General features: G+C 36.9%; 1 protein-coding gene across 5 annotated transcripts in view; it reads right to left on the bottom strand.

Moving 5' to 3' along the window:
- LMBRD1 (LMBR1 domain containing 1) overlaps positions 1–22,832 on the bottom strand; it is a 131,974-nt gene that overhangs the window by 96,536 nt on the left and 12,606 nt on the right. For 4 of the 5 annotated variants that reach the window (XR_004268055.1, XM_032275607.1, XM_032275609.1 and 1 more), the window contains exon 3: positions 18,229–18,289. Coding sequence is in view for 4 of the 5 variants with exons in the window: in XM_032275607.1 (XP_032131498.1) it covers positions 18,229–18,289 (61 nt within the window). In the remaining variant the exon portion in view is untranslated. Of the gene's footprint in view, positions 1–14,578; positions 14,679–18,228; positions 18,290–22,832 lie in introns of all 5 variants that reach the window. The other variant, XM_032275608.1, reaches the window with a different exon arrangement.

Raw genomic sequence — 22,832 nt, 5'->3', positions numbered from 1 at the left:
AATATGTTGTGAAGTACTTTTTCCCCCCTTTTTTGATGGTTTCTTATTGGAATTGCTTTTTTCATTTCATTTAAATTATCTGTTTCTAGTTTTCATATGAATCTTATACTTGTGATCCTGCTAACCTTGCTTACTGGTTGTATTTGTCTATATATAGGTTCTTTGAAATTTCCTACCTATAGAATCTTATGTCAGCTGTGAAAATAAGACAGCAATAATTCTTCTTTTTCAGTTTGGATGTATTTACTTCAGTAAATATTTAAATAACTAAAAAATAAAGGTAAATATTTCAGTAAATTTATTCATTTAATTATGTATATTTATTTAGACTTAAGTAAATTTATTCATTTAATTATGTTTATTTATTTATTTATTTATTTAGACTTATTAAACTGGTTAGATTCACCAGTACAATGTTAAATAGAAGTGCTGAGAGCAGACATACTTGTCTTGTACCTAATCTTAGAAGAAAACTATTCAGTCTTTCACCACTAAGTATATAACGTAGCTGTAGGTTTTTCACAGACGTCCTTTGTCAGGTTGAGGAAGATCCCCTCTGTAACTACTTTGCTGATAATTTTTAACTGATGATAGATACTGGAATTTTTTTTGCATCTACTGAGATCATCATTATTTCTGTCCTATGCATATTAACATGTATGTTAGGTAAATTAATTTCTGGTTATTAAAGCAACCTTACTTTTCTGAGATGAATTCACTTTTGTCATAGTATATAATTCTTTCTATATGATGTGGGATTCAGTTTCCTAAAATTTTAAGCATTCTATGTTTACATTCAAGAGGGATATTCGTTCACAGTTTCCTTTTCTTGTGATGTCTTAACATAATGTTGGTATGAAGGAAATAATGGACTCGATTGAGTTGGGAAGTGTTCCTTCATCCTCTATTTCCTAAAAAGGTTTATGAAGGATTGGTATAATTTCTATTTATAATACATAAATAGAAATTGGTACAATTTCTTACTTAAATACATAATATAATTGGTGTAATTTCTTAAATACATATGTGAAATTCTTCACATATTTCTTATGCAAAGAAATCTAGGTATGGGGTTCTCTTTGTGGGAATATTTAAAATAACTATTTCAACTTCTATACTTGCTGTAGTGCTATTTCTTCTTAAATCAGTTATAGTTGATTCAATTAGAAAATTGTCTAGGAATGTATCCACTTCATCTAATTTGTTGGTATAAAGTTACTCACAATATTCCTTTGTAACCCTTTTAATTTCAGCAAAGTTGATAATGCCACTTCTTTCATTCCTTATTTTGATAATTTATATCCTTTTTCTCTTTCTCTCCCCTTTCCCTGATGTCCTAAGTCTAGCTAAAGATTTGCTGATTTTTATTTTCTTCAAAGAACCTACTTTAGTTTGAATTTTTGCTATTGTTTTTCTGTTTTCTATTTCACTGGTGTCTCCTCTGACCTTTATTTTTCTTTTGCTTGTTTAAAGTTCAGTTGCTCTTCTTTCTCTGTTTTCTTAAGGTAGAAGTTTAGGCACTTGAGAATTCTTTAACAGAGGAGTTTAAACCTGCAAATTACCCTCTAATCTCTGCTTGAGCTATATCCCATAAATTTTGATATGTTACATTTTTATTTTCATTCTGTTCAAAACCTTCTTCAATCTACCTTGTGATTTCATCTTGATCCATGGGTTATTTAGAAGTATGTAGTTTAAATGCCAATTACTTGTGGATTGCCAAGATTTCTTTCCATTGCTGGTTTCTAATTTGATTATGTTATGATTGGAAAGTGCATTCTGTATGATTTTAATACTTTTAAATTGACTGATAATTATTTTATAACCGATGATATAGTCTGCACTGAAGAACATTCCATGTGTACTTAAAGTGAATTGTGTTCTGCATCCATTGGGATACAATTTTCTATATTTGTAAGTTCATCAATATTGTTTACATCTTCTTAACCCTCACTGATTTTTTTAATTGTTCTATCAATAAACAATTATTTCCTAACCAATAAAGAGTTGGTTACTCAAATTTCCAACTAATGTTGTTGAGTTATCTATTTCTCCTATCAATTCTGTCCATTTTGAACTTGTGTATTTTAAAGCTGTTAATAGGTGTATACACAATTATAAACTTTCTGTCATTTTAATTATTAACCATTGTATGATTATAAAATGTTCCTGTTTGTGTTAAAGTCGATTTTGATATTAATATAGTCATTTCAGCTGTCAAAGAGTTACTAATTACATGACATCTTTTTCTAACCTTTTCTTTAGTCTTTTACTATTTGTGTCCCTAAATCTAAGGTGTTTTTCTTATAGACAACACATTGATGAATCTTCATTTGTTGATCCACTATGACAGCCTCATTTGACTGGGGGTATTTAGACCATTTACATATAACAATTGTTGATATGGCTGTAATTACATTTGCCATATTAAATTTTATTATGTCTTTTTTTGTTGTTCCAAGCTTCTCCTTTACTACCTTATTTTGTATTGAAAGTTATTTTCTAGATTACTAATTCCTGTCTTATTTTATAGATATTTGTTTGTAGGTATATAAAATAAGTATATTTTAGATTCATTTTCTTAGTGGTGGTTATAGGAATTACACTACATACCTTAATTTATCACAAGTTACCTGCAATTAATATTCAGACAATACAGGCAAAATATATCTTTTTAAAAACTTGCTCCAAAATAGCTCTAATTCCTTCTCTTTTTTCTTTGTGCCATTCTCACAGATATGTGTTATATCTATATACTAAAAACCCTAAACCCATCATTTACAGTGTTATAATTATTGCTTTATACAATCTTTTACAAAGGTAAGAAAAGGAGAAAAACATAGTGTCTTTATATTAAACATTAACCATTTATATTAAAATAATTTCTGATTTCTTTCTTCCTATGAATTTCATTTACTGCCTAGTGTCATTTCCTTTCCTCCTTAAAGACTTCCTTTCACATTCTTGTAAGATAGGTCTTCTTGCAGAGAATTTTCTCAGGTTTTATCTTGGAATATCCTATTCTACCTTCATTTTTAGAGGATTTTAGAAGATACAGAAATCTTTTTTTTTTTTCTTTTCATTTTAGTGCTCTCTGATGTCTACTATTTCACATCAGAAGTTAGTCATTAATCATAGAGATGGTATCATGTGATATTTTGGCTGCTTTTAAAATTTTCTCTTTGTCTTCAGCTTTTAATAACTTGACAATGATTTGTCCAGGTCTGTATCTCTGTTTCTCCTACTTGGGCTTCACTGAGCTTCTTGGATAGAGAGATTTGGTTTTGGTCATAATTTCTTCAAATTTCTTCTCCTGTCCCCTTCTTTATCGTTTCATTCTGAGATCCCATCACACATACATAGGTAAACTTGATACTGATCCACAGATCTCTGTGGCTCTGTTGATTTCTCTTTAATCTTCTTTTCTCTCTGAACTTGAGATTAGATTATCTACTTTGAAATTCACTGATTCTTTCTTCTGTCACGTCAAACCTATGGTAAGACCCTCTAGTAAATTTTTCACATCAGTTACTATATTCTTCAATCTCAGAATTTTCATTTTGTTGTTTTTAAAATCATTTCGATCTCATTTTTTAATATCGCTATTTGTCACACTTTCATTCTTAGCTTACTTTGCTGCTTTCAACTGATTTACAATAGCTGCTTTGAAGTCTTTGTCTGCTAAATCTAACATCTAGAAATATTGTTTCTACTATCTGCTGTTTTCCTTACTATTGTTCACATTTTCCTATTTCTTTGCATATTTTATAATTTTATTGAAACTGGACACGTTAGACAATATGTTGAAGCAACTCTGTATTGTGCTTTTTACCCCTGAAGGTTGCCTCTTTTATTTCTTTGTTCATTTATTTGGCATGGTTAAGTCTGTAAAACATGTTTTCCACAAAGTGTGCAACTGTTGATGTCTCTACTCATTTTAAACTATTTTTTTAGGTTTTTAAAAAATTTTTTTATCCCAACTCAAAAAAATTATTTATTTAAATTCCTGTTTTTAAGCCTGACTTCCTAGGGATTGCCCCCGTGTCTATATAGTTTAATAATCAGACAATAACCAGAAATAAACTTTGCTCAAACAACTCAAGCCAGTAAGACTTCCAGCCTTTGCAAATGACTCTATGTTGGTAGGAGAGTGTATTAAAAGTTCAGGCTAACTGGCCCTGGCTTTTCCTTTCTGGTTTCCTACACACATGTTAAGAACCTCTGGGGCAGCCAGGAGTACATGACTAGGTTGGGCCTGCTCCAGTCTCCAGTACACATTTATGCAGCTTCAGCCAGACATATGCTTGTCCCAATGATGACCACAATCCCATGCTAATAGAATCCTAGGTTCTCTCCACTAACAAGATTCCAAGATTGTCATTTCCATAAACAATGGAGCTAGAAGTGAGCACCACCCAACTGAGTGAGTCCCCTTCTACCACAGCAGTACAGCTGTAGGTCTTCTCTGGATCCACCCTGTCCTGGCAGATCTTCTGCAATAACCATGATGGAAGCTAGGGGTGGGGAAACACAACATCCCCTAGGCTAAAATACAAGAAACTACCTCTGTCCCTTAGCAATTTTTAAGCATAAACACTTCTCAGACTGTTGTATGTTTTTCATTGATTGTTAAAGAACTGAAGTTGTTGTTTTCTGTTCAGTTTTGTCCAACTTCGTATTTGTTTTCTGGTGAGAGAATCTGCCAGCTTTAATACTTGGCCACGGATGAAATCCCACCCCACTCTGTCAATCTTAACAACATGGAAGTATACATTATTCTCTCTCATTAACAAAGAAAGAAATTCAAGTGAGTTGCCCTAAGTTACATAGAAATAAAAAAAAACTCATTAATTTCACAAATATTTGAGTACTTACTATGCACCAATATCTGTTCTATGTGCTTAAAATATATCAAGGACCAAGAGAGATAAAGGTTCTTGTCCTAGCACAGTATAAATTCTAGCAGGGGGATACAAACAATAGACATAACTAAATTATATAGTGCATCAGAATGTGATTAAAGGCTGTAAAGAAAAAAAAAAACAGACTAGGATATAATGAGCCAGAGATCGCAGGTAGACCTTATTCACAGGTAACATGTAAGCAATGATTTGAAGGCTAAAGGAGTTAAATTAGTCAAGCAAATAACCAAAGGAAAACCATTCTAGCCAAAGGGAACATAAAGCAAAGACTCTAAGGTAGAAGTGAAACTGAAAGGATAAAGGAACATTAATAACATTAATAAAACAGTGATGGAGAGATGTACTATTTATCTACTACCATGTAATAGACTACCACTCAAAACTTAGTGGCTTTAAAAAAAAACATTTATTATCACAGATTCTGAGTTAAGAATATGAGCACAGTTTAGCCGGATCACCAAGCTAAGAATTTCTCCCAAGGCTGCAATCAAAATGTTAGCCAATACAGCAGTTATCCCTAGGCTTGACTGGGGAAGAACCTGCTTCCAGGTTCACTCACATACTTTTTGGCAGGACTCAGTTCCTCACTAGCTGTTGGCTGGAGGCCGCTAACAGTTCCTAGCTATGTGGGTCTCTCCATAACGCAGTACAAAAAATGACAGCTTGCTTAATATGAGCAAGAAAGAGAAAAAGAACCAAGGAAAGAGTACAAGCAAGACAAAGTCACTGTCTTCTACCTCATCTCAGAAGTGATATCCCTTCAGCATCATTTTTGCCACGTTCTTGTTGGCAGATGCAAATTTCTAGGTCCAGCATACACTTTCAAGAGGAGGGGATTACATAAGGGCATGAATATAAGAGGTGGACAACATTGTGGGCTATCATGAGTTTGCCCAGCACAGCAAAATAGTAGATGAGGACAAAGAAGTTTGTGGGGTGGGGAAGAAGTCATATCACATAAGGCCCTGCAGGCCCCCGTAATGACTTCATCTTTTTCTGTGAATTAAATGGGAAGTTACTTCAGGGTTTTGAGCAGATAAGGAACAGAAGTGTCATGTTTTTACAGAATCACTCTGACTGCTATATTGTGAATAAAACAAGGGTAGAAAGGACATGCTCCTGTAATAACCTCAAAAGAGACAATGGTGGCTTAAACAGGATTATAGCAAGAAAAAAAAGTTAGTGAGAAATGGTCAGATTCTAGACAAATTGTGAAAATCAAGCACAAGGGAATTTCCTACCATATTTGACACAAAATATGAAAAATTAAGATTCAAGGATGACTCCAAGGTTATCAGCCTGAGCAACTCTATCCTTCCAGTTGCTATCTACTATAGGAAAAAAATCTACTGTATGACAGATTAAAGGTCAGTTGCTTTAGAAATGTTAAATTTGAGATTTGATTTTTTGATAGAAAGTTCTATAACAGTTGGACATAAGATTGTGAAGTTCCAGAGAGGTCTGTACAAAGATTCAAAACTGGGATATGGGCATATAGGTGATATTTAGAAGGGAGCAATCGTATAAAAATCACCAAAGGATTAACTGAAACAGAGAACAGGTTCAAAGATTAACCCCTGGGGCATACAAGTATTTTAAAATGTCAGAAAAAAGAGAAAGAACCAGCAAAGGAAACTCAAAAAGTATAACCAAGAATATACAAAGAAAAACCAAGAGCATATGTCTCAATCTCCGAAATCTGGAGTGTGAAGGAAGGTTTATGATATCAATGTAACAAATCAGCAGTTCATTTAGAGATAAAAAGTATAAGTCACACTATCTATAAGTCCAAGCAATCACTTGCTTTCCTAATATTTCCATTTGGAAACAAATTCTTAGGCTACTAGGTCTCTAGAGATTATCTAGATAATCTCTTGAGCAAACTTAACCAGAAACCACTTAGAAAACATCCCCTATGATTAACAATATTTTCTTTTATAAATGGGGAAAAGGGGCAGGAGACAGGACACAACTGCATCTTATCAAACAAGATTTTATAAAAAGGATTTTGAATCAAACAAATCTCAAAATTAGTCTCAGTCTTTCCATCTTGTCTTGAAAAGCACTGAAATATATTATTAGAGATGTTTTCAAAATAATATTGTTAAGAAAATTGAAATTTGATGAGATACTAGTCAGTTCTTTCAATATTAACTTTCTTATATCGTTGCACTAACATAGAAAATTTGTCTTGTTCTTTTATCTGATTTGAACAAACAGCAGTGAACACTTATTTAGCACTAACCTCATGTCTCACACTCCTAACATTATGAATGTTACTACTTTATCACCATTTCACAGGTGGAGAAATCACAGAGAAGTCAAATGACTTCAAAAGTCTCATGTACTCTTCACAAGTTAGATTCTAGGGGTTGTAAATCCTGCTACAATTTAAATATGTTCCTCAAAGTTCATGATCACTACCAAATATAGTAGGTTTGGGAGGTAGGACCTAATGGGAGGTGTTTGGGTAATAAGATTGACCGCTTATGAGTCGATTAATGTCATTATTATCTGAGTGGGTTCATTATAAAAGGATATGTGTGCCCTCCTCCGTTGCCCTTTTGTCATGGGATGACAACAAGAAGGCCCTTACCAGTTGCCAGTTTCTTCATCCTGAACTTCCCAGCCTCCAGAACTATGAGCCAATAAATTTCTATTCCTGACAAATTACCAAGTTTCAAGTATTCCATTTTAATAGCACAAAACACACTAAAATAAACCCAAGTTCGAAATACACAAACAAGGCTACAGATACAAATTATCAGCACCTAATCAATAGAGAATGAAGAGAAACTTCCAAAAACTCTCTTAGGTGCTCTAAAAGTCTGGCATAGAAACTAGAACTTACAAGCTTCCCAGCCCATCTTATTCTCCCTTAGTTCCATAAACTTAATTCATCTAAATATGTGTACACTTTGGGTCACTCCTATTTTTATTACAAATTGTTTAACAGCAAAAAAAAATTTATTAAACATCAAACAAACTGGGATTTTTGACTATGGATGTCCATACAATGGAAAACAATGCAGTAAAGATGTTTTAAATGTACATATGTAATATCTTCTAAAAGCTGCATATGATACAACCAAATATTGTCAACAACCCCACTGATCATCAATACTAGCATAGATAAATAAACCATGGTATATTAATATAGCAATAAGAATCAACAGAGTACTGTTGCCTGCATCAATATAGATGTTTCAAATATAATGTTACACACTAAAGAAGCCAAACACAAAACATTATGAACTATATGATTCAATTTACATCTATACACAAAATGATACCCTGAAAACCAGTGTCAAGAGAAGAAAGTCTATGTGAGTGATATGGTTTGGCTCTGTGTCCCCACCTAAATCTCATCTTGAATTGTAATAATCCCCAAGTGTCATGGGAGGGACCCAGTGGAAGGTAATGAAATCATGGGGATGGGTATTTCCAAAGCAGTTCTCATGTTGGTAAGTCTCAAGAGATCCGATGGTTTTATGTAAAGTGGAGTTCCCCTGCACATGGTCTTGCCTGCCACAATGTTAAGATGTGACTTTGTTCCTCTTCACCTTCCATCATGATTATGAAGCCTCCCCAGCCATGTGGCACTGTGAGTCCATTAAACTTCTTTTTCTTTATAAATTACCCAGTCTTGGGTATATCTTTATTAGAAGCAGGAAAACAGGTTAATACCATGCGGAATTAATAGGCCAACTACAGAAGAGCTGAACAAAAACAGCCTCAAGTAATTCCTGCTTAGGGTTTGGGATAGTTTTCTTTTACCCTCTACCTTCCATTAATTTCTTTTAAATGAACTTCCTTTTACTTAATATTTTTTCTCCCTTCTTATTTTTGCATGCCTGCAGGGGTTGTAGAAATAAAGCCCAAATATAAAGATAAAAATAAATTTGAAATAAAAACAATTTAGTTAGATAAAAGGCTAAATCATAGACAACATCAGAGATAAAAGGACTGCATAGCAGGCTTAAATATGAAATTAAACAGAACTCAGAACTAAAAGTCACACAGGAGCAGCTTTATGAAAGAAAACAGTAGTGTGGGTGTGGTGGCTTATGTCTGTAATCCCAACACTTCAAGAGGCTGAGGTGGAAAGATTGCTGGAGCCCAGGCACCACTGCACTCTAGCCCAGGAAACAGTGAGACCCTGAGAAAAGAGAAAGAGAGAAAGAGATAAAGAAAGAAAGAGAGAGAGAGACAGGAAGGAAGGAGGGAGGGAAGGAGGGAGGGAGGGAGAGAGGGAAGGATGGAAGGAAGGGAGAAAAGAAAGGAAGGAAAGGAAAGGAAAGGAAAAGGGAAAAGAAACAAAGAAAGAGGTAAAGAAGATTGAAGATAAAGATGAAGAACTTAAAACATTCAAAAGAAATAAAAGGTACAAATCCTTAAAGTTTCTGGGGTGGGCATAACCTCACCAGATGAGAAAGTCTCCTGATCACAGAGTCCTTAGGTATACAGAGAATAGGGCAGAAATGACCAACTTTACCCTCTCATGCTCCAACAAGCTCCAGAAAACTGTATCTACTTTGTAAGTAGCTTTAGTTAACTGAGGATTGTTAATAACTAATCAACAGGTGGGAAGTGTTCATAAGAAGCAGCAGCAGACAGCCTGACTTCTGTCAACTTGTCAGGACAAAACACCCAAAATTCCATAAATATAACATAAGATACTAAAAAAATGTGGTTTCCAGACCCTAGGATTTGCAGAGATCCTTTCAGGGTATTCATAACATCAAAGCTATTTGCACAATGATACTAAGATATTATTTACCTTTCCACTATGTTTACAATTAAACTGATGGTGCAAACACAACAGTGGATAAAACTGCTGCCCCTTTACAAGAATCAAAATAGTAGACTCACATTATGCTGGCAGTCATTGTATTCTTCAGGAAGGACATAGATATGAGCCTTTTATTCACAGAAGTCCCTTTTGGAGCAATAAAAATTCTAGTGTCCATATTTGCATATATATCCTGTCAATATTCTGTGTGACAGGAAATACATATAAACCATGCTGTACTTGAGTCTCACAACATCTCAATTTCATTTATGCTCTTTCAGTTGTGAGCTACACTAGCTACTTTTTTTCAAAGAACACATTTTAACTTGAAAGAACAACTGACAGATAAGCAATGGTTATCCAGACTTAAGGATTAGACAGGCTTTCTCAGAAATGAACAGTAAGGCTGTCACTCAAAAGGAAATAAATGACAGTATTTGTTATCAATGATAAAACTGAAGCATTCAAGAGAAAATTAGAATGTTGGAACATCTGAATCTATCTGTGAGCTTTACAGCTTCTCTATATATACTTTTCTGATAAGAATAATGGTGATATAAGAATAATGGTGATATTGGATTTGGCCAATCCAAAATGGCCAAATAGGAACAGCTCTGGAGTAGGGTTCCCAGAGGGAACAATGCAAAGGGTGAGTGATCACCACATTTCCAAATGAGTTTTTACCACCCACACACCAGGAGATTCCCAGGTTGAAAAGCACAACAAGTTTCCAGCACACCTGTTTCAGTCGGCACCGCAGGTCTCTGCACAAAACTCACACAAATCTGGGTGGCCTTTTCAACTGGTGCCTGGAATACCTGGGAGACAGAGCCACCCATTCAAATGAAAAAAGAAGGGAGCTGAAACAGGAAGCCAGGTGATCTGGCTCAGTGGGTCCCACCCCAACAAAGACCAGCAATCTGAAATGCTCTGGATTGACAGTTTCAGAGCAAGCGCAGCTGGACCCAGGACAGTCCAGCTCAGTGGGGAGAGGGGCATCCACCATTACCTAGGCAGTCCGCCATCACTGAGGCAGTCCTCCATTACTGAGGCAGACCAGCATTACCGAAGCAGTTCTAACTATACCCCTATAAACAAAACTGCAAGGAAGTTCATACAGCAGCTGGGCAGAGCCCATGGCAGTTCAGCAATGCCTCTGCTGGCAGACTGAGACTAGACTACCTCCTTGCTGGGCAGGGCAGCTCTGAAAAAAGGCAGCAGCACGTCAGAAACTTATAAATAAAATCCCACCTTCCGAGGACAGAACACCTGGCGGTTATGAGTTCCACTGCAGCAGACTTAAACGTACCTGCCCAGCAGCTCTAAACAGAAGAACGGAGCTCCCAGTTCAGCACCTGAGCTCCTATAAGGGACAGATTGTCTCCTCAAGAAGCTCCCAACCCCCATATATCCGAAGAGACACTTCATTAAGGAGAGCTCAGGCTGACATCTGGCAGGTACCCTTCTGGACTAAGATAAGAAGAAACTGGCAGCAACCCTTACTGTTCTGCAGCCACCGCAGGTGACCCCAGGCAATCAAGGTCTGGAATGGACCTCCAGCAGTCCTACAGCAGAGGGGCCTGACTGTTAGAAGGAAAACTAAAAAACAGAAAGAAATAACTTCATCATCAACAAAAAGGATGTCCACTCAGAGACCTCATTGGAAAGTCACCAACTACAAAGACCACAGGTAGATAAATCCAAAAAGATTGGAAGAAACCAGAGCAAAAAGGATGAAAATACCAAAAACCAGAATGCCTTTCCTCCTCCAAGGGATCACAACTCTTCACCAGCAAGGGAACAAAGCTGGATGGAGAATGAATCTGATGAATTGACAGAAACAGGCTTCAGAAGGTGGGTAATAACAAATTTCTCTGAGCTAAAAGACCATGTTCTAACCCAATGCAAAGAAACTAAGAACGTTGAAAAAAGATTAGACGAAATGCTAATGAGAATAAAGAGCTTAGAGAAGGATGAAGCTGAAAAACAACATAAGAACTTTGAAAAACATACACAAGTTTCAACAGCCAAATTGACTAAGCAGAAGAAAGGATATCAGAGAGTGAAGATCAAATCAATGAAATAAAACGAGAAGGCAAGATTAGAGAAAAAAGAGTGGAAAGAAATGAACAAAGCCTCCAAGAAATACGGGATTATGTGAAAACACCTAATCTATGTTTGACAGGTGTACCTGAATGTGGCAGAGAGATAGAATCCAAGCTGGAAAACACTCTTCAGGATATTATCCAGGAGAGCTTCCCTAACCTAGCAAGGCAGCCAACATTCAAGTTCAGGAAATACAGATAACACCACAGAGATGAGAAGAAGAGCAACCCCAAGGCACATAATCTTCAGATTCACCAGGGTTGAAATGAAGGAAAAAATGCTAAGGGCAGCCAGAGAGAAAGGTCGGGTTACCCACAAAGGGAAACCCATCAGACTCAAAGCGGATCTCTTGGCAGAAACCCTACAAGGCAGAAGAGAGTGGGGGCCAATATTCAACATCCTTAAAGAAAAGAACTTTCAACCTAGAATTTCATATCCAGCCACACTAAGCTTCATAAGCGAAGGAGAAATAAAATCCTTTATGAACAAGCAATTGCTGAGAGACTTTGTCACCACCAGGCCTGCCTCGCAAGAGCCCCTAAAAGAAGCACAAAACGTAGAAAAAACAACCAGTACCAGCCACTCCAAAAACGTACCAAATAGTAAAGACCATCAAAACAATGAAGAAACTGCATCAACTAACTAGCAATACAACCAGCTAGCATCAAAATGGCAGGGTTAAATTCACACATAACAATATTAACCTTAAATGCAGATGGGCTGAATGCCCCAATCAAAGGACACAGACTGGCAAATTGGATAAAAAGTCAAAACCATTGGCGTGTGGCATTCAGGAAACCCATCTCACACGTAAGGAGACACATAGGCTCAAAATAAAGGGATGGAGGAAGATTTACCAAGCAAATGGAGAGTAAAAAAAGGGCAGGAATTGCAATCCTAGTCTCTGATAAAATAGACTTTAAACCAAAAAAGATCAAAAGAGACAAAGAAGGGCATTACATAATGGTAAAAGGATCACTGCAACAAGAGCAAACTATCCTAAACGTATATACACTCAATACAGGAGCACCCAGATGCATAAAGCAAGTTCTTAACAACCTACAAGGAGACTTGGACTCCCACACAACAGTAGTGGGAGACTTTAGCACTCCACTGTCAGTTGATCTGTCAGATCAACGAGACAGAAAATTAACAAGGGTATCCAGGACTTGAACTCAGATCTGGACCAAGCAAATCTAATAGAAAAAAAAAAAAAAAAGAATAATGATGATATTAATAAATGTGTTTTTTTAACATATAATGGTATGTGTCAACATTCAGAAGACTATATTATTCACTGAACAAATATTTTCCAAATGGATGAGGCATAACGTCAAACGTCTTATTTGGCATGTCTTATTTTGCATTTGACAAATGGATGAAAGATCCATTCAAAGTGCAAATGGGCCAATGGATGTAATGGAGTATGAAAAGACAGTGAGACTGTAAATTTGAATCAGTAATTTGAAAGTAATTAACACTCCTAAACATTTTCATTGAGGAAGATGACTAAAACTTGTTTAGGAGTTTTATAAGTTTAAACCTTTTGACCAGTTTCTCTTCTATGGAAAACCAACTAGCATCTAAACTAGCACCTAAACTGGTACCTAAAAATACCTGACACATATAGGAAAAACCCTGCCTCAGTAACTCTATTATCATGAATTAAGCATCTAAACATTAATCTTAATACTCTAGAAAAGAGATTACCACATGATCTGTTAACAGAAAGCTTGTCTTTTGAAAACACACATGGAACCCTAACATAAATGACAAAGCATACGTAGGTCTCATGGAGTCAATGCTTAGCTTCCTTATCCTCCAAATCTCTATCTCATTGCACATGCACATGAGACAGCTTATGAAAAGCCAATGACCTAAGCCACCGGTTTCTAAACTTGGCTGTGCTAAAACCAGAATCAGTACCATTAACTTTTTAGTAATAGATTCACAGGCTGCCTATCACACCAAAGTAAATCAGAATCCCTCTGGCTATAATCTAGCATTCCATATTATTTAAAAGGTCCCCAGTGGCCAGGCTCAGTGGCTCATGCCTATAATCCCAGCACTTTGAGGTCAGGAGTTTGAGACCAGCCTGATCAACATGGCAAAACCTGGTCTCTACTAAAAATGCAAAAATTAGATAGGTGTGGTGGTGAACACTTATAATTCCAGATACTCAGGAGCCTGAGGCAGGAGAATCACTTGAACCCAGGAAGTGAAGGCTGCAGTGAGCTGTCGCTCAGCCTGGGCAACAGAGGGAGAATCCATCTTTAAAAAAAAAAAAAAAAAAAAAACAGGGTGAGGTTAAACACAGTGGGTGGCTCAAGCTGGTAATCCCAGCACTTTGGGAGGCCAAGGCAGGAAGATCACCTGAGGTCAGGAGTTCGAGACCAGCCTGGTCAACATGGTGAGCCCCATCTCTACTTAAAATACAAAAATTAGCCGGGCATGATGGCGTGTACCTGTAATTTCAGCTACTACAGAGGCTGAGGCAGGAGAATCGCTTGAACCTGGGCAGCGGAGGTTGCAGTGAGCTGAGACTGCATCACTGCATTCCAGCCTATACAACACAGCAAGACTCTGTCTCACACACACACACACACACACACACACACACACACACACACACACACAGAGAGAGAGAGACACACACACAAAGGGCCTTCAGATTTCTGAAGCCGCCCTTGGGAGTTCAGTCCTGCTAATCATTCTTATAGGTAATATCCCCAGTACCATTTATCCAAAGGCAGCTCACTTAACAGTAAGAAGCTCCAGATGTGGAAATAAGAACCACTTTGAGCTATATCACTCACTAACAAAGTGATCTTGAACATCTCTCCCATCAATTTCTTCATCTGTGAATGGTAGAAAATACAAAAGAAAGAGGGAGAGGGCATTCATGAAAACTAAGTAAGATGTTGAATGTAAAAGTCTTACACAGTGCCTGGCAAGGTTACATAATGAAAATGTGTTCATATATTAGGGGGGATAGGAAGGATTAGATGAACTTAGCATCTGATGTAAGAGATGAATTAAAAACTATGCTTTTGATATGAACTCTGTATAGTCCTCAAAATCCAGAAGACCTATTAGATGTGTCCTAGTAGGGCAGTTAGACAGTATCTAGCATTTCAAAAGAAACAGGTGAACTTCTGGATAGTAACTACCTTTGAAGCTGTGCAATCCTTTCAGGCTCTTAGCTGTAGGTCACCACTGGGTCAGAGCCAAAGGTATTAGCCATAGCTGAGATGGAGATGACTAATATTATAACAATAACCATTAATATTCAATTAAAGTTTCTTGTTTTGATTCCATGGTCATAAACAAATTTTTCAATTCATAATTTGGCTTTTTAAACAATATTTCCCCTAGATCAGTGTCTCAACTATCCTGTTCAAAGCAATATTTCTCAGTATAATTTAAGTTCTACAGAAAATGAAGCCAAGTCCCAAAACATCTACTGTTTGTAATGATTAACTTATCTCCCAGGCATTTAAAATGATACTACGGGCACATTATCCTGGAGTAAACTGAGGACACACTATCTTTGGGAGGACTGAGAAAAATACTCCCTAAAATTCTCTTCTGTAGGCTGAATTCTCTCCATGGAACAAACTGTAAATGGCTGCATTAATTAACATTCCAGTTTACAAGGCTTTTGTGAACTTAGTTACAAATGATTGGTCCAATGGTCTCTAGGTTCAATGATAAGACACAGTTCATAGACCTTGACTTCACTAAAATATAAATTGGCTTATCTCATCACGTTCTACAGAATAACTACACTTTAGTGTTACACAGGTGACAAGACCTCTGCCCTAAAACTTTGTGTATAATTTATATTTTATTTATACTAAAAAGGCAACATTTTACTTAATATAGTGCCATTTCAAAAATTTTAACTTAAGTCAAAATTGTATTTTATATTTAATATAGTCATCAGAAATATTAAATTCTATTTTGAAATCTCATAAAATCTTTCTAAAATCTACCCCAAAGAAATAAAATTTCACAGAGCTTACAGATTTTAGATCAGGATAAAGGCAAATTTAGAGCAAAGCAGCTGAATTAAAATCCAATCAAAATCTTGAAAAAATATCCCATTAACAGAAACTTCCGTAGATTTTTTTCAGTTTCCAATTTAATGCCCTACTAAAATCTTAGTCAGCATCTTACTTTATTACTGAAAAAAATGACATCCCTCTCCTAACTCACAATAATACTTTTTTATAAAAGCACACGTTTCATTTTTATTCAAAGAGAAAATTTCAGAAACATTTAGCTTTTGTATTATTATAAAGTTTTCATAATCTAATACTGAGATGGATGGTTAAGAGAGGGAGGGAGGAGGAGCCAAGCAACCATAAGTCCAAGATTAAAATGGCTCTATAGAGAACAATAAAGTTGGTAGTACAAATTCCCCAGAGACTGCAGTCTGCTAATGGCAATACTTAAAACAAAATTTTAGAAAATTGAAATTTAAAATCAAGAGAACAAGAGTGGGAAATTGGTAATGATAAAAGGAGAGGTAAGATTTAAAGTAACTTGACTAAACCACCACAAAGAAGTCTTACAAGTGAATCTAAATGAAGCAAAGTAGGCTAAAGAAGTTTCAGGATTTTGAGAATGAATACATACATATTATTTATTCCTGAGGTAGAAAACAGAAATCTCATAGGTGGTTTCCAAATTAAAAGTTTATATGTAGCTTTATATTGTCATAGGAGATATTAAGAAATTACTGTAGGCAGATAGAGAGGAAGAGGGGTCCTTGGGAAGTTTTCATTTTTTAAAGCATCTCTGGGAAATTTTCTTGTAAAGCCCCAGCTCTTACAAGAAATAGGAATGCTTTTACACTATGGCGAGAGTATAAATTAGTTCAACCATTGTGGAAGACCGTGTGGTGATTCTTCAAGGATCTGGAAATAGAAATACCATTTGACCCAGCAATCCCATTACTCAATATATACCCAAAGGATTATAAATCATTCTATTACAAAGACACAAGCACATGTAAGTTTATTGCAGCACTGTTCACAATAACAAAGACTTAGAACCAACCCAAATTCCCATCAATGAAGACTGGATAAAGAAAATGTGGCACATATACACCATGGAATACTATGCAATCACAAAAATGGATGAGTTCGTATCCTTTGCAGGGACATAGATAAAGCTGGAAACCATCATTCTCAGCAAACTGACACAAGAACAGAAAACCGAACACCGCATGTTCTCACTCATAAGTGGGTGTTGAACAATGAGAACACCTGGACACAGAGAGGGGAACATCACACACAGGGGCCTGTCAGTGGGTGGAGGGCTGGGGGGAAAGCAGGGGGCAGGGGTTAGGGGAGGGACAGCATTAGGAGAAATACCTAATGCAGATGGCGGGGTAATGGATGCAGCAAACCACCATGGCATATGTACACTTATGTAACAAACCTGCATGTTCTGCACATGTACCCAAGAACTTAAAGTATAATAAAAAAAATTATTATTATTATTATTATTTTTTTTTTTTATTTTTTTTTTGAGATGGAGTTTCACTCATGTTACCCAGGCTGGAGTGCAATGGCACGATCTCGGCTCACTGCAACCTCCGCCTCCTGGGTTCAGGCAATTCTCCTGCCTCAGCCTCCTGAGTAGCTGGGACTACAGGCATGCACCACCATGCCCAGCTAATTTTTTGTATTTCCAGTAGAGACGGGGTTTCACCATGTTGACCAGGATGGTCTCGATCTCTTGACCTCGTGATCCACCCGCCTCGGCCTCCCAAAGTGCTGGGATTACAGGCTTGAGCCACCGCGCCCGGCCAAAAAAATTATTTTTAAACAACAACAGAAAAGAGCCAGGCTGGCAACCTTTGATATGCAAATGTGGGCCATTAGAAACTGGGTCCACCCAAACATGGTGATTCCTGCCCTCTTCTTCTTGCCCTTGCCCCACATGCTCCTGGCAACATGGCTGCCCCCACATGTCCTCACCTGTTTAGCACATCATGGCACCCTGTATTTGCATATTAAAAAGCTAAAGTGGGAGGGCCAATTTTTATTTTGTAGGCTACATGAACGACATGCCTGGTCAAGCCAATCCCCCGAGCCCTATGCAAATCAAACCACCTCCCTCCACCCTCTTCATTTACCTGGCTGGTATCCATGGCAGGTGGGGTTCCCTCCCTTGGCTTTGGAGTCCACTCCCTCTGTCTCTGTACAGGGGAGCTTCTTCTTTCTTTCTCCCCCCTTCTTTCTTGCCTATTAAACTCCCTGCTCCTTAAAACAACTCCACGCCTGTCTGTGTCGTTTTTCCTAATTCAACTAGAGACGAAGAACCTGGGGTTTTCCACTCATCAAGTAGTATTTTGGTTAGAAGCTCAAATAGGAAAAGAAACTGAAAGATACTTACTATAGTATCCATATAATACAGTGTCCTCAATCTGTCTGCTGACATTAGCATTAGCCCAGTCCTAGAATAAAGGAAACAACAGAAATATTAATGAAACATACATTTGCCTAACAATTAGAGTTAGGTTTTAATATGACTAAATACCACTTCCAAAATCTATCCACTCAAATAAAAACAATCTATGTCTTCAATAACTGAGAGACAGACAATAGACAATTTCAACATGTAAATGCTGAGACAAGACAACACAGTTCTGGGAAAACACAAAGACAAAAGGCACCTAACTCAGACTGAAAATCAGGAAGGGCTTCTTAAAAATGACTAAACTGAGGTCTGAAAGGAGGGAGAATGATCTCAGGGAAACAGAGAAAACAGTAGGAAGGAAAGAGGGGAGAAAAGAACATAGAACATTTGAAAAATACTTCAAGAAGCTAAAACAGATTCAACTGAGTTTTTGGAAAGGTTAAGAGAAGGCAGGTGGAGAGGGGGAGGAGAAGGACATATATGACAGAGACTTGTGAGTCATGCTGAGTATTTTGGACTTTGTCCTAAGAGCAATGAAAAATAGTGATGAATTTTATGCAGAGAGTAACAAACCTGATTTGTACTTCAGAAAGAACATATTTGAGCATATTATACATTTTTTTAAAAAACCTACATGAAAAATCAGTCTAATCCTTGCATTCATCCCATACAAGTGTTGTTCAAATTACTAAACGCAGAAAATATAATTCAGATTAATCTTTTCCAATAGAAAAAAAAATCTATACACTACTGAGTCAGAACTGAGGTACAATGTTAAGTATTTTAACCTATACCCTAAATTCTGTGCATGTGAAAAATTACACCTGGAGGGTCTAAAGGACTTACCACTCTATTAAGTAGAAAAGCACAATTTAGAATCCAGGTCAATTTTTTATAAACATTTTAACGGCTCAAGTCAGTGTCAACATTCTACAAGTACTCTTAAAAAAGGATATCTTAAGATAATTTATGATTTTTCTTTTCTTTTCTCCTTTGTTGCCCATAAGGACCTCTGGCAATAAATAGCCACAAATTTCTTGCTGATAAATGCCTACAAGATAAAAAAAATGTAGAAAATCCAAACTTACTTCTACAAAGGCAAACCCTTGATACCCAAAGCACAATAAGAACAATATGTTCCCAATAGTAATTAGGAATAGTAACAAACTCTTAATACATCAAATAGAAAAAGAATTTAATACCAGCCTGGCAAACATGGTGAAACCCCGTCTTCACTAAAAATACAAAAAATTAGGCGGACATGGTGATGCATGCCTGTAATTCCAGCTACTTGGGAGGCTGAGGCAGGAGAATTATTTAAACCTGGGAGGCGAAGGTTGCAGTGAGCCAAGATCACACCACTGCACCCCAGCCTGGATGACATGGCAAGACTCCATCTCAAAAAAGTAAAAAATAAAATTAAAATAGGCCAGGTATAGTGGCTCAGGCCTGTAATCCAAGCACTTTGGAGGCCAAGGAGGGCAGAACACCTGAGGTCAGGAGTTCAAGACCAGCCTGACCAACATGGTGAAACACCGTCTTTATAAAAAAATAAAAATAAATCATAGAATATTAAAAAAAAAATCATCAATATCATCAATTGACATCCCATTGTGCTAGGAGGTAGAGAATATCAACATATTGATTTTAAAGATTGTCTGAAAAAACAGACTAGGGCCAGAAATAAATTTGAAAAAGACTAACAAGGAGGAATTTCCCAATTACTATACTTGACCAATAAAACATGAAAATCTTCTATTATATAACCTTTCACCTACCTATTGGCAAAATTTAAAACAGTAACATCCAGTAGTGTCAAAATATGGAGGGAAAGACATTTGCCACACAGTAAGATAGTCTACCATGTAGACATTCTTTATTGAATTGATCCTAAAAATATTCATACAAATTAGGATGGATATTAGTACATAGATATTTTATTCATTGGACAATACTACTTGTCCAACAAATTACCTCAGGATCTCTTACAAAGGTATAAGCTAGCCCAAATGGGCCCTTCCTTTCCCACACAGGAGGAGCTGTACCAAATTCCATTATTCATAGGACTGAGAGACCCAAAATCTCCAGGTGTTCAGCAACTGGTATGTCCTAGCACTCAGTGGACAACTTGTACCTACTCAGCTCATATTACTTGGCATCCAAATCCAACGTATTCATTCTACCTGCAAGACCATTCTTCTTGCCATATAAGAAGAGAGAAGAGGCCAGGTGCAGTGGCTCATGTCTGTAATCTCAGCACTCTAGGAGACTGAGGAATTGCTTGAGGTCAGGAGTTTGAGACCATGCATGGTGGCACACACCTGTAATCCCAGCTTCTTGGGAAGCTGAGGAATGAGAATTGCTTTCACCTGGGAGGCAGAGGCTGCAGCCAGCCAAGATCATGCCACTACAGTCCAGCCTGAGCAACCAAGCAATACTGTGTCTCAAGAAAAAGGGGGGGAAGAGGGGGAGAGAGAGAGAGTGAGGGAGAGAGAGGAGACTGGGAGGTTATACACCTCTACTAAAGCACCTGCACTTTGGGAGAGTTTCCGTCAAGTTACATAAGAACCTGAGCACTTATTGACCCTTGTCAGGGCAAATTAGAGCCTGTACCAAGTAACATTTATTGGTTTTTCCCAAGAGTCCTTTACCCAACAATATTCAGTGTAGGATAGTTTAAAATATTTTTAAAAGAAAAATGAAACTGGAGACAATCTAAATGCCAGAGTAGAAATAGTAAAATTTACTACTGTACATGCATAACATAGAATAACATGTTGACGTTAAAAACAATGGGACCTACAGAAACTAGCACAGATAGATATCCATGAAGTTCTTTTGAGTAGGGGTCAACAAAACAAATCACAACCAAAAGTTTTAACTCATATAATCTTTGCCTAAAAAAAATGTAATGAAAGAAAATACTCAAAGATATTATAAAAAATAAATGAAAAGAAAATGTAAGTAGTGCTTACTACATAGAATGGGAGAGCACTGGGGAGAATTCTATGCAATGACTGAAAATTTTTTCATCAATGATTCAATTATTCAAATGAATATGTACATAATCAAAGCTTCAATTCCTAAGAGCTGTGCTTCTTCAGAGATTACTTCTATATCCAAAGAGAAGTTTAAAAGGATTTTTATAAACTTTGTTTTGTTTTGTTTTTGAGACAGTGTCTCACTCTGTCACCCAGGCTGCAGTGCAGTGGCATGATCATGGCTCACTGCAGCCTAGACCTTCCCGGGCTCAGGTGATCCTCCCCTCTTCAGGCTTCTGAGCAGCTGGGACCATAGATGCATGCCACCATGTCCAGCTAATTTTTGTATTTTTTGTAGAGACCAGGTTTCACCACATTGCCCAGGCTGTTCTTGAACTCCTGGGCTCAAGTGATCTGCCTGCCTCAGCCTCCAGGTTTATAGGTGTGAGCCACCATGCCTGGCCTAAAAGGATTTTGAAGATGAGTAAATTAAGAACAATATATCAATGGGCCAGGGAATAATGATGACTATCTCTTTTTACTTCTTTTTACATGTTATGCAAACTTCCCATCAGTTTCCAAGACAGCCCCAGGAGGTAGTAATGTCTCCACTGAGAATCACTTAAAAATTAGTTTAAAATTGTACAAAATCCCAATCTCAAAAAATATACATTAAAAATAGAAAGTCTGAAGGTTAACTTGAAGCAAAAGAATCACTAAAATTTAGCATCTTTTACTCTATAAGGATCTCTTGCCTAACCAGTTCTTGTGGCAACAAGAGTATTGCTGTTACTATTTTAAAGCTACAAATATGTGTAAAATATACAACATCACTCAAGTACTATTAGTGTATTTGGCTTTTACATACTTTCTTGCCTCCAAGATACTTGATGTATTGTCAAGGGAGCTTAGTTTGTAAAACTTTCCTTCTAATTTTGGGAACCACTATGACCTTAATATGTTTTATAAACTATTGCCTCTCAAAGTAGAAACTAAAAGGAACTTCAGAGTCATTTAGGACAAAAAGGAATGTGAGACAATCAAGAACTAAATAAAGAATATTAAAGAAGAATATTTCAGAAGACAAGGATATGAATTCCAAAGAACAAAAATGTAATTGGTGGCATATGTAAATCCCATTCCCCATTATTCAAGTTCACTTTTGAAACCTGCTGCATAACCCAAAACTCCCACATGATTCTCCTCACTTTTACCTGACAACTTCACCTTAGAACAGTGGTTCTCATTCAGGAGTCATTTTGAACCGCATGGGCATTTGACAATGTCCAGAGACATGGTGGGCAGAGTTAGTATCCTACAGGGATCTAGGAGGTAAGAGGTCAAGGACGCCACTAAATACCTACAGTTCTCAGGGCAGGCCCCCATAACAAAGAATTATCCAAGGCAAAAATGTCCATGACTGAGAAATACTGACTTAGAAGTCTCTAAAATAATTTGCATCGCCAAGCCAGGAGCTCACTCAACCTACTACTAAATCTAAAACCTGCTTCCATTTGTATCCAAATTCTAGACCTTCTTTCCTCTGAAGTGCCCATACTCCTATTACACCCAAACATTTGTCTTTGAGAACCCTCACCC

This window comes from Sapajus apella, unplaced genomic scaffold (assembly GCF_009761245.1).
Source record: "Sapajus apella isolate SASKATOON/1434 unplaced genomic scaffold, GSC_monkey_1.0 scaffold6, whole genome shotgun sequence".
Classification (NCBI taxonomy): domain Eukaryota; kingdom Metazoa; phylum Chordata; class Mammalia; order Primates; family Cebidae; genus Sapajus; species Sapajus apella.
Note: the sequence above shows the minus strand (reverse complement) of the source record. Positions and strands in the feature narration are given on the sequence as shown.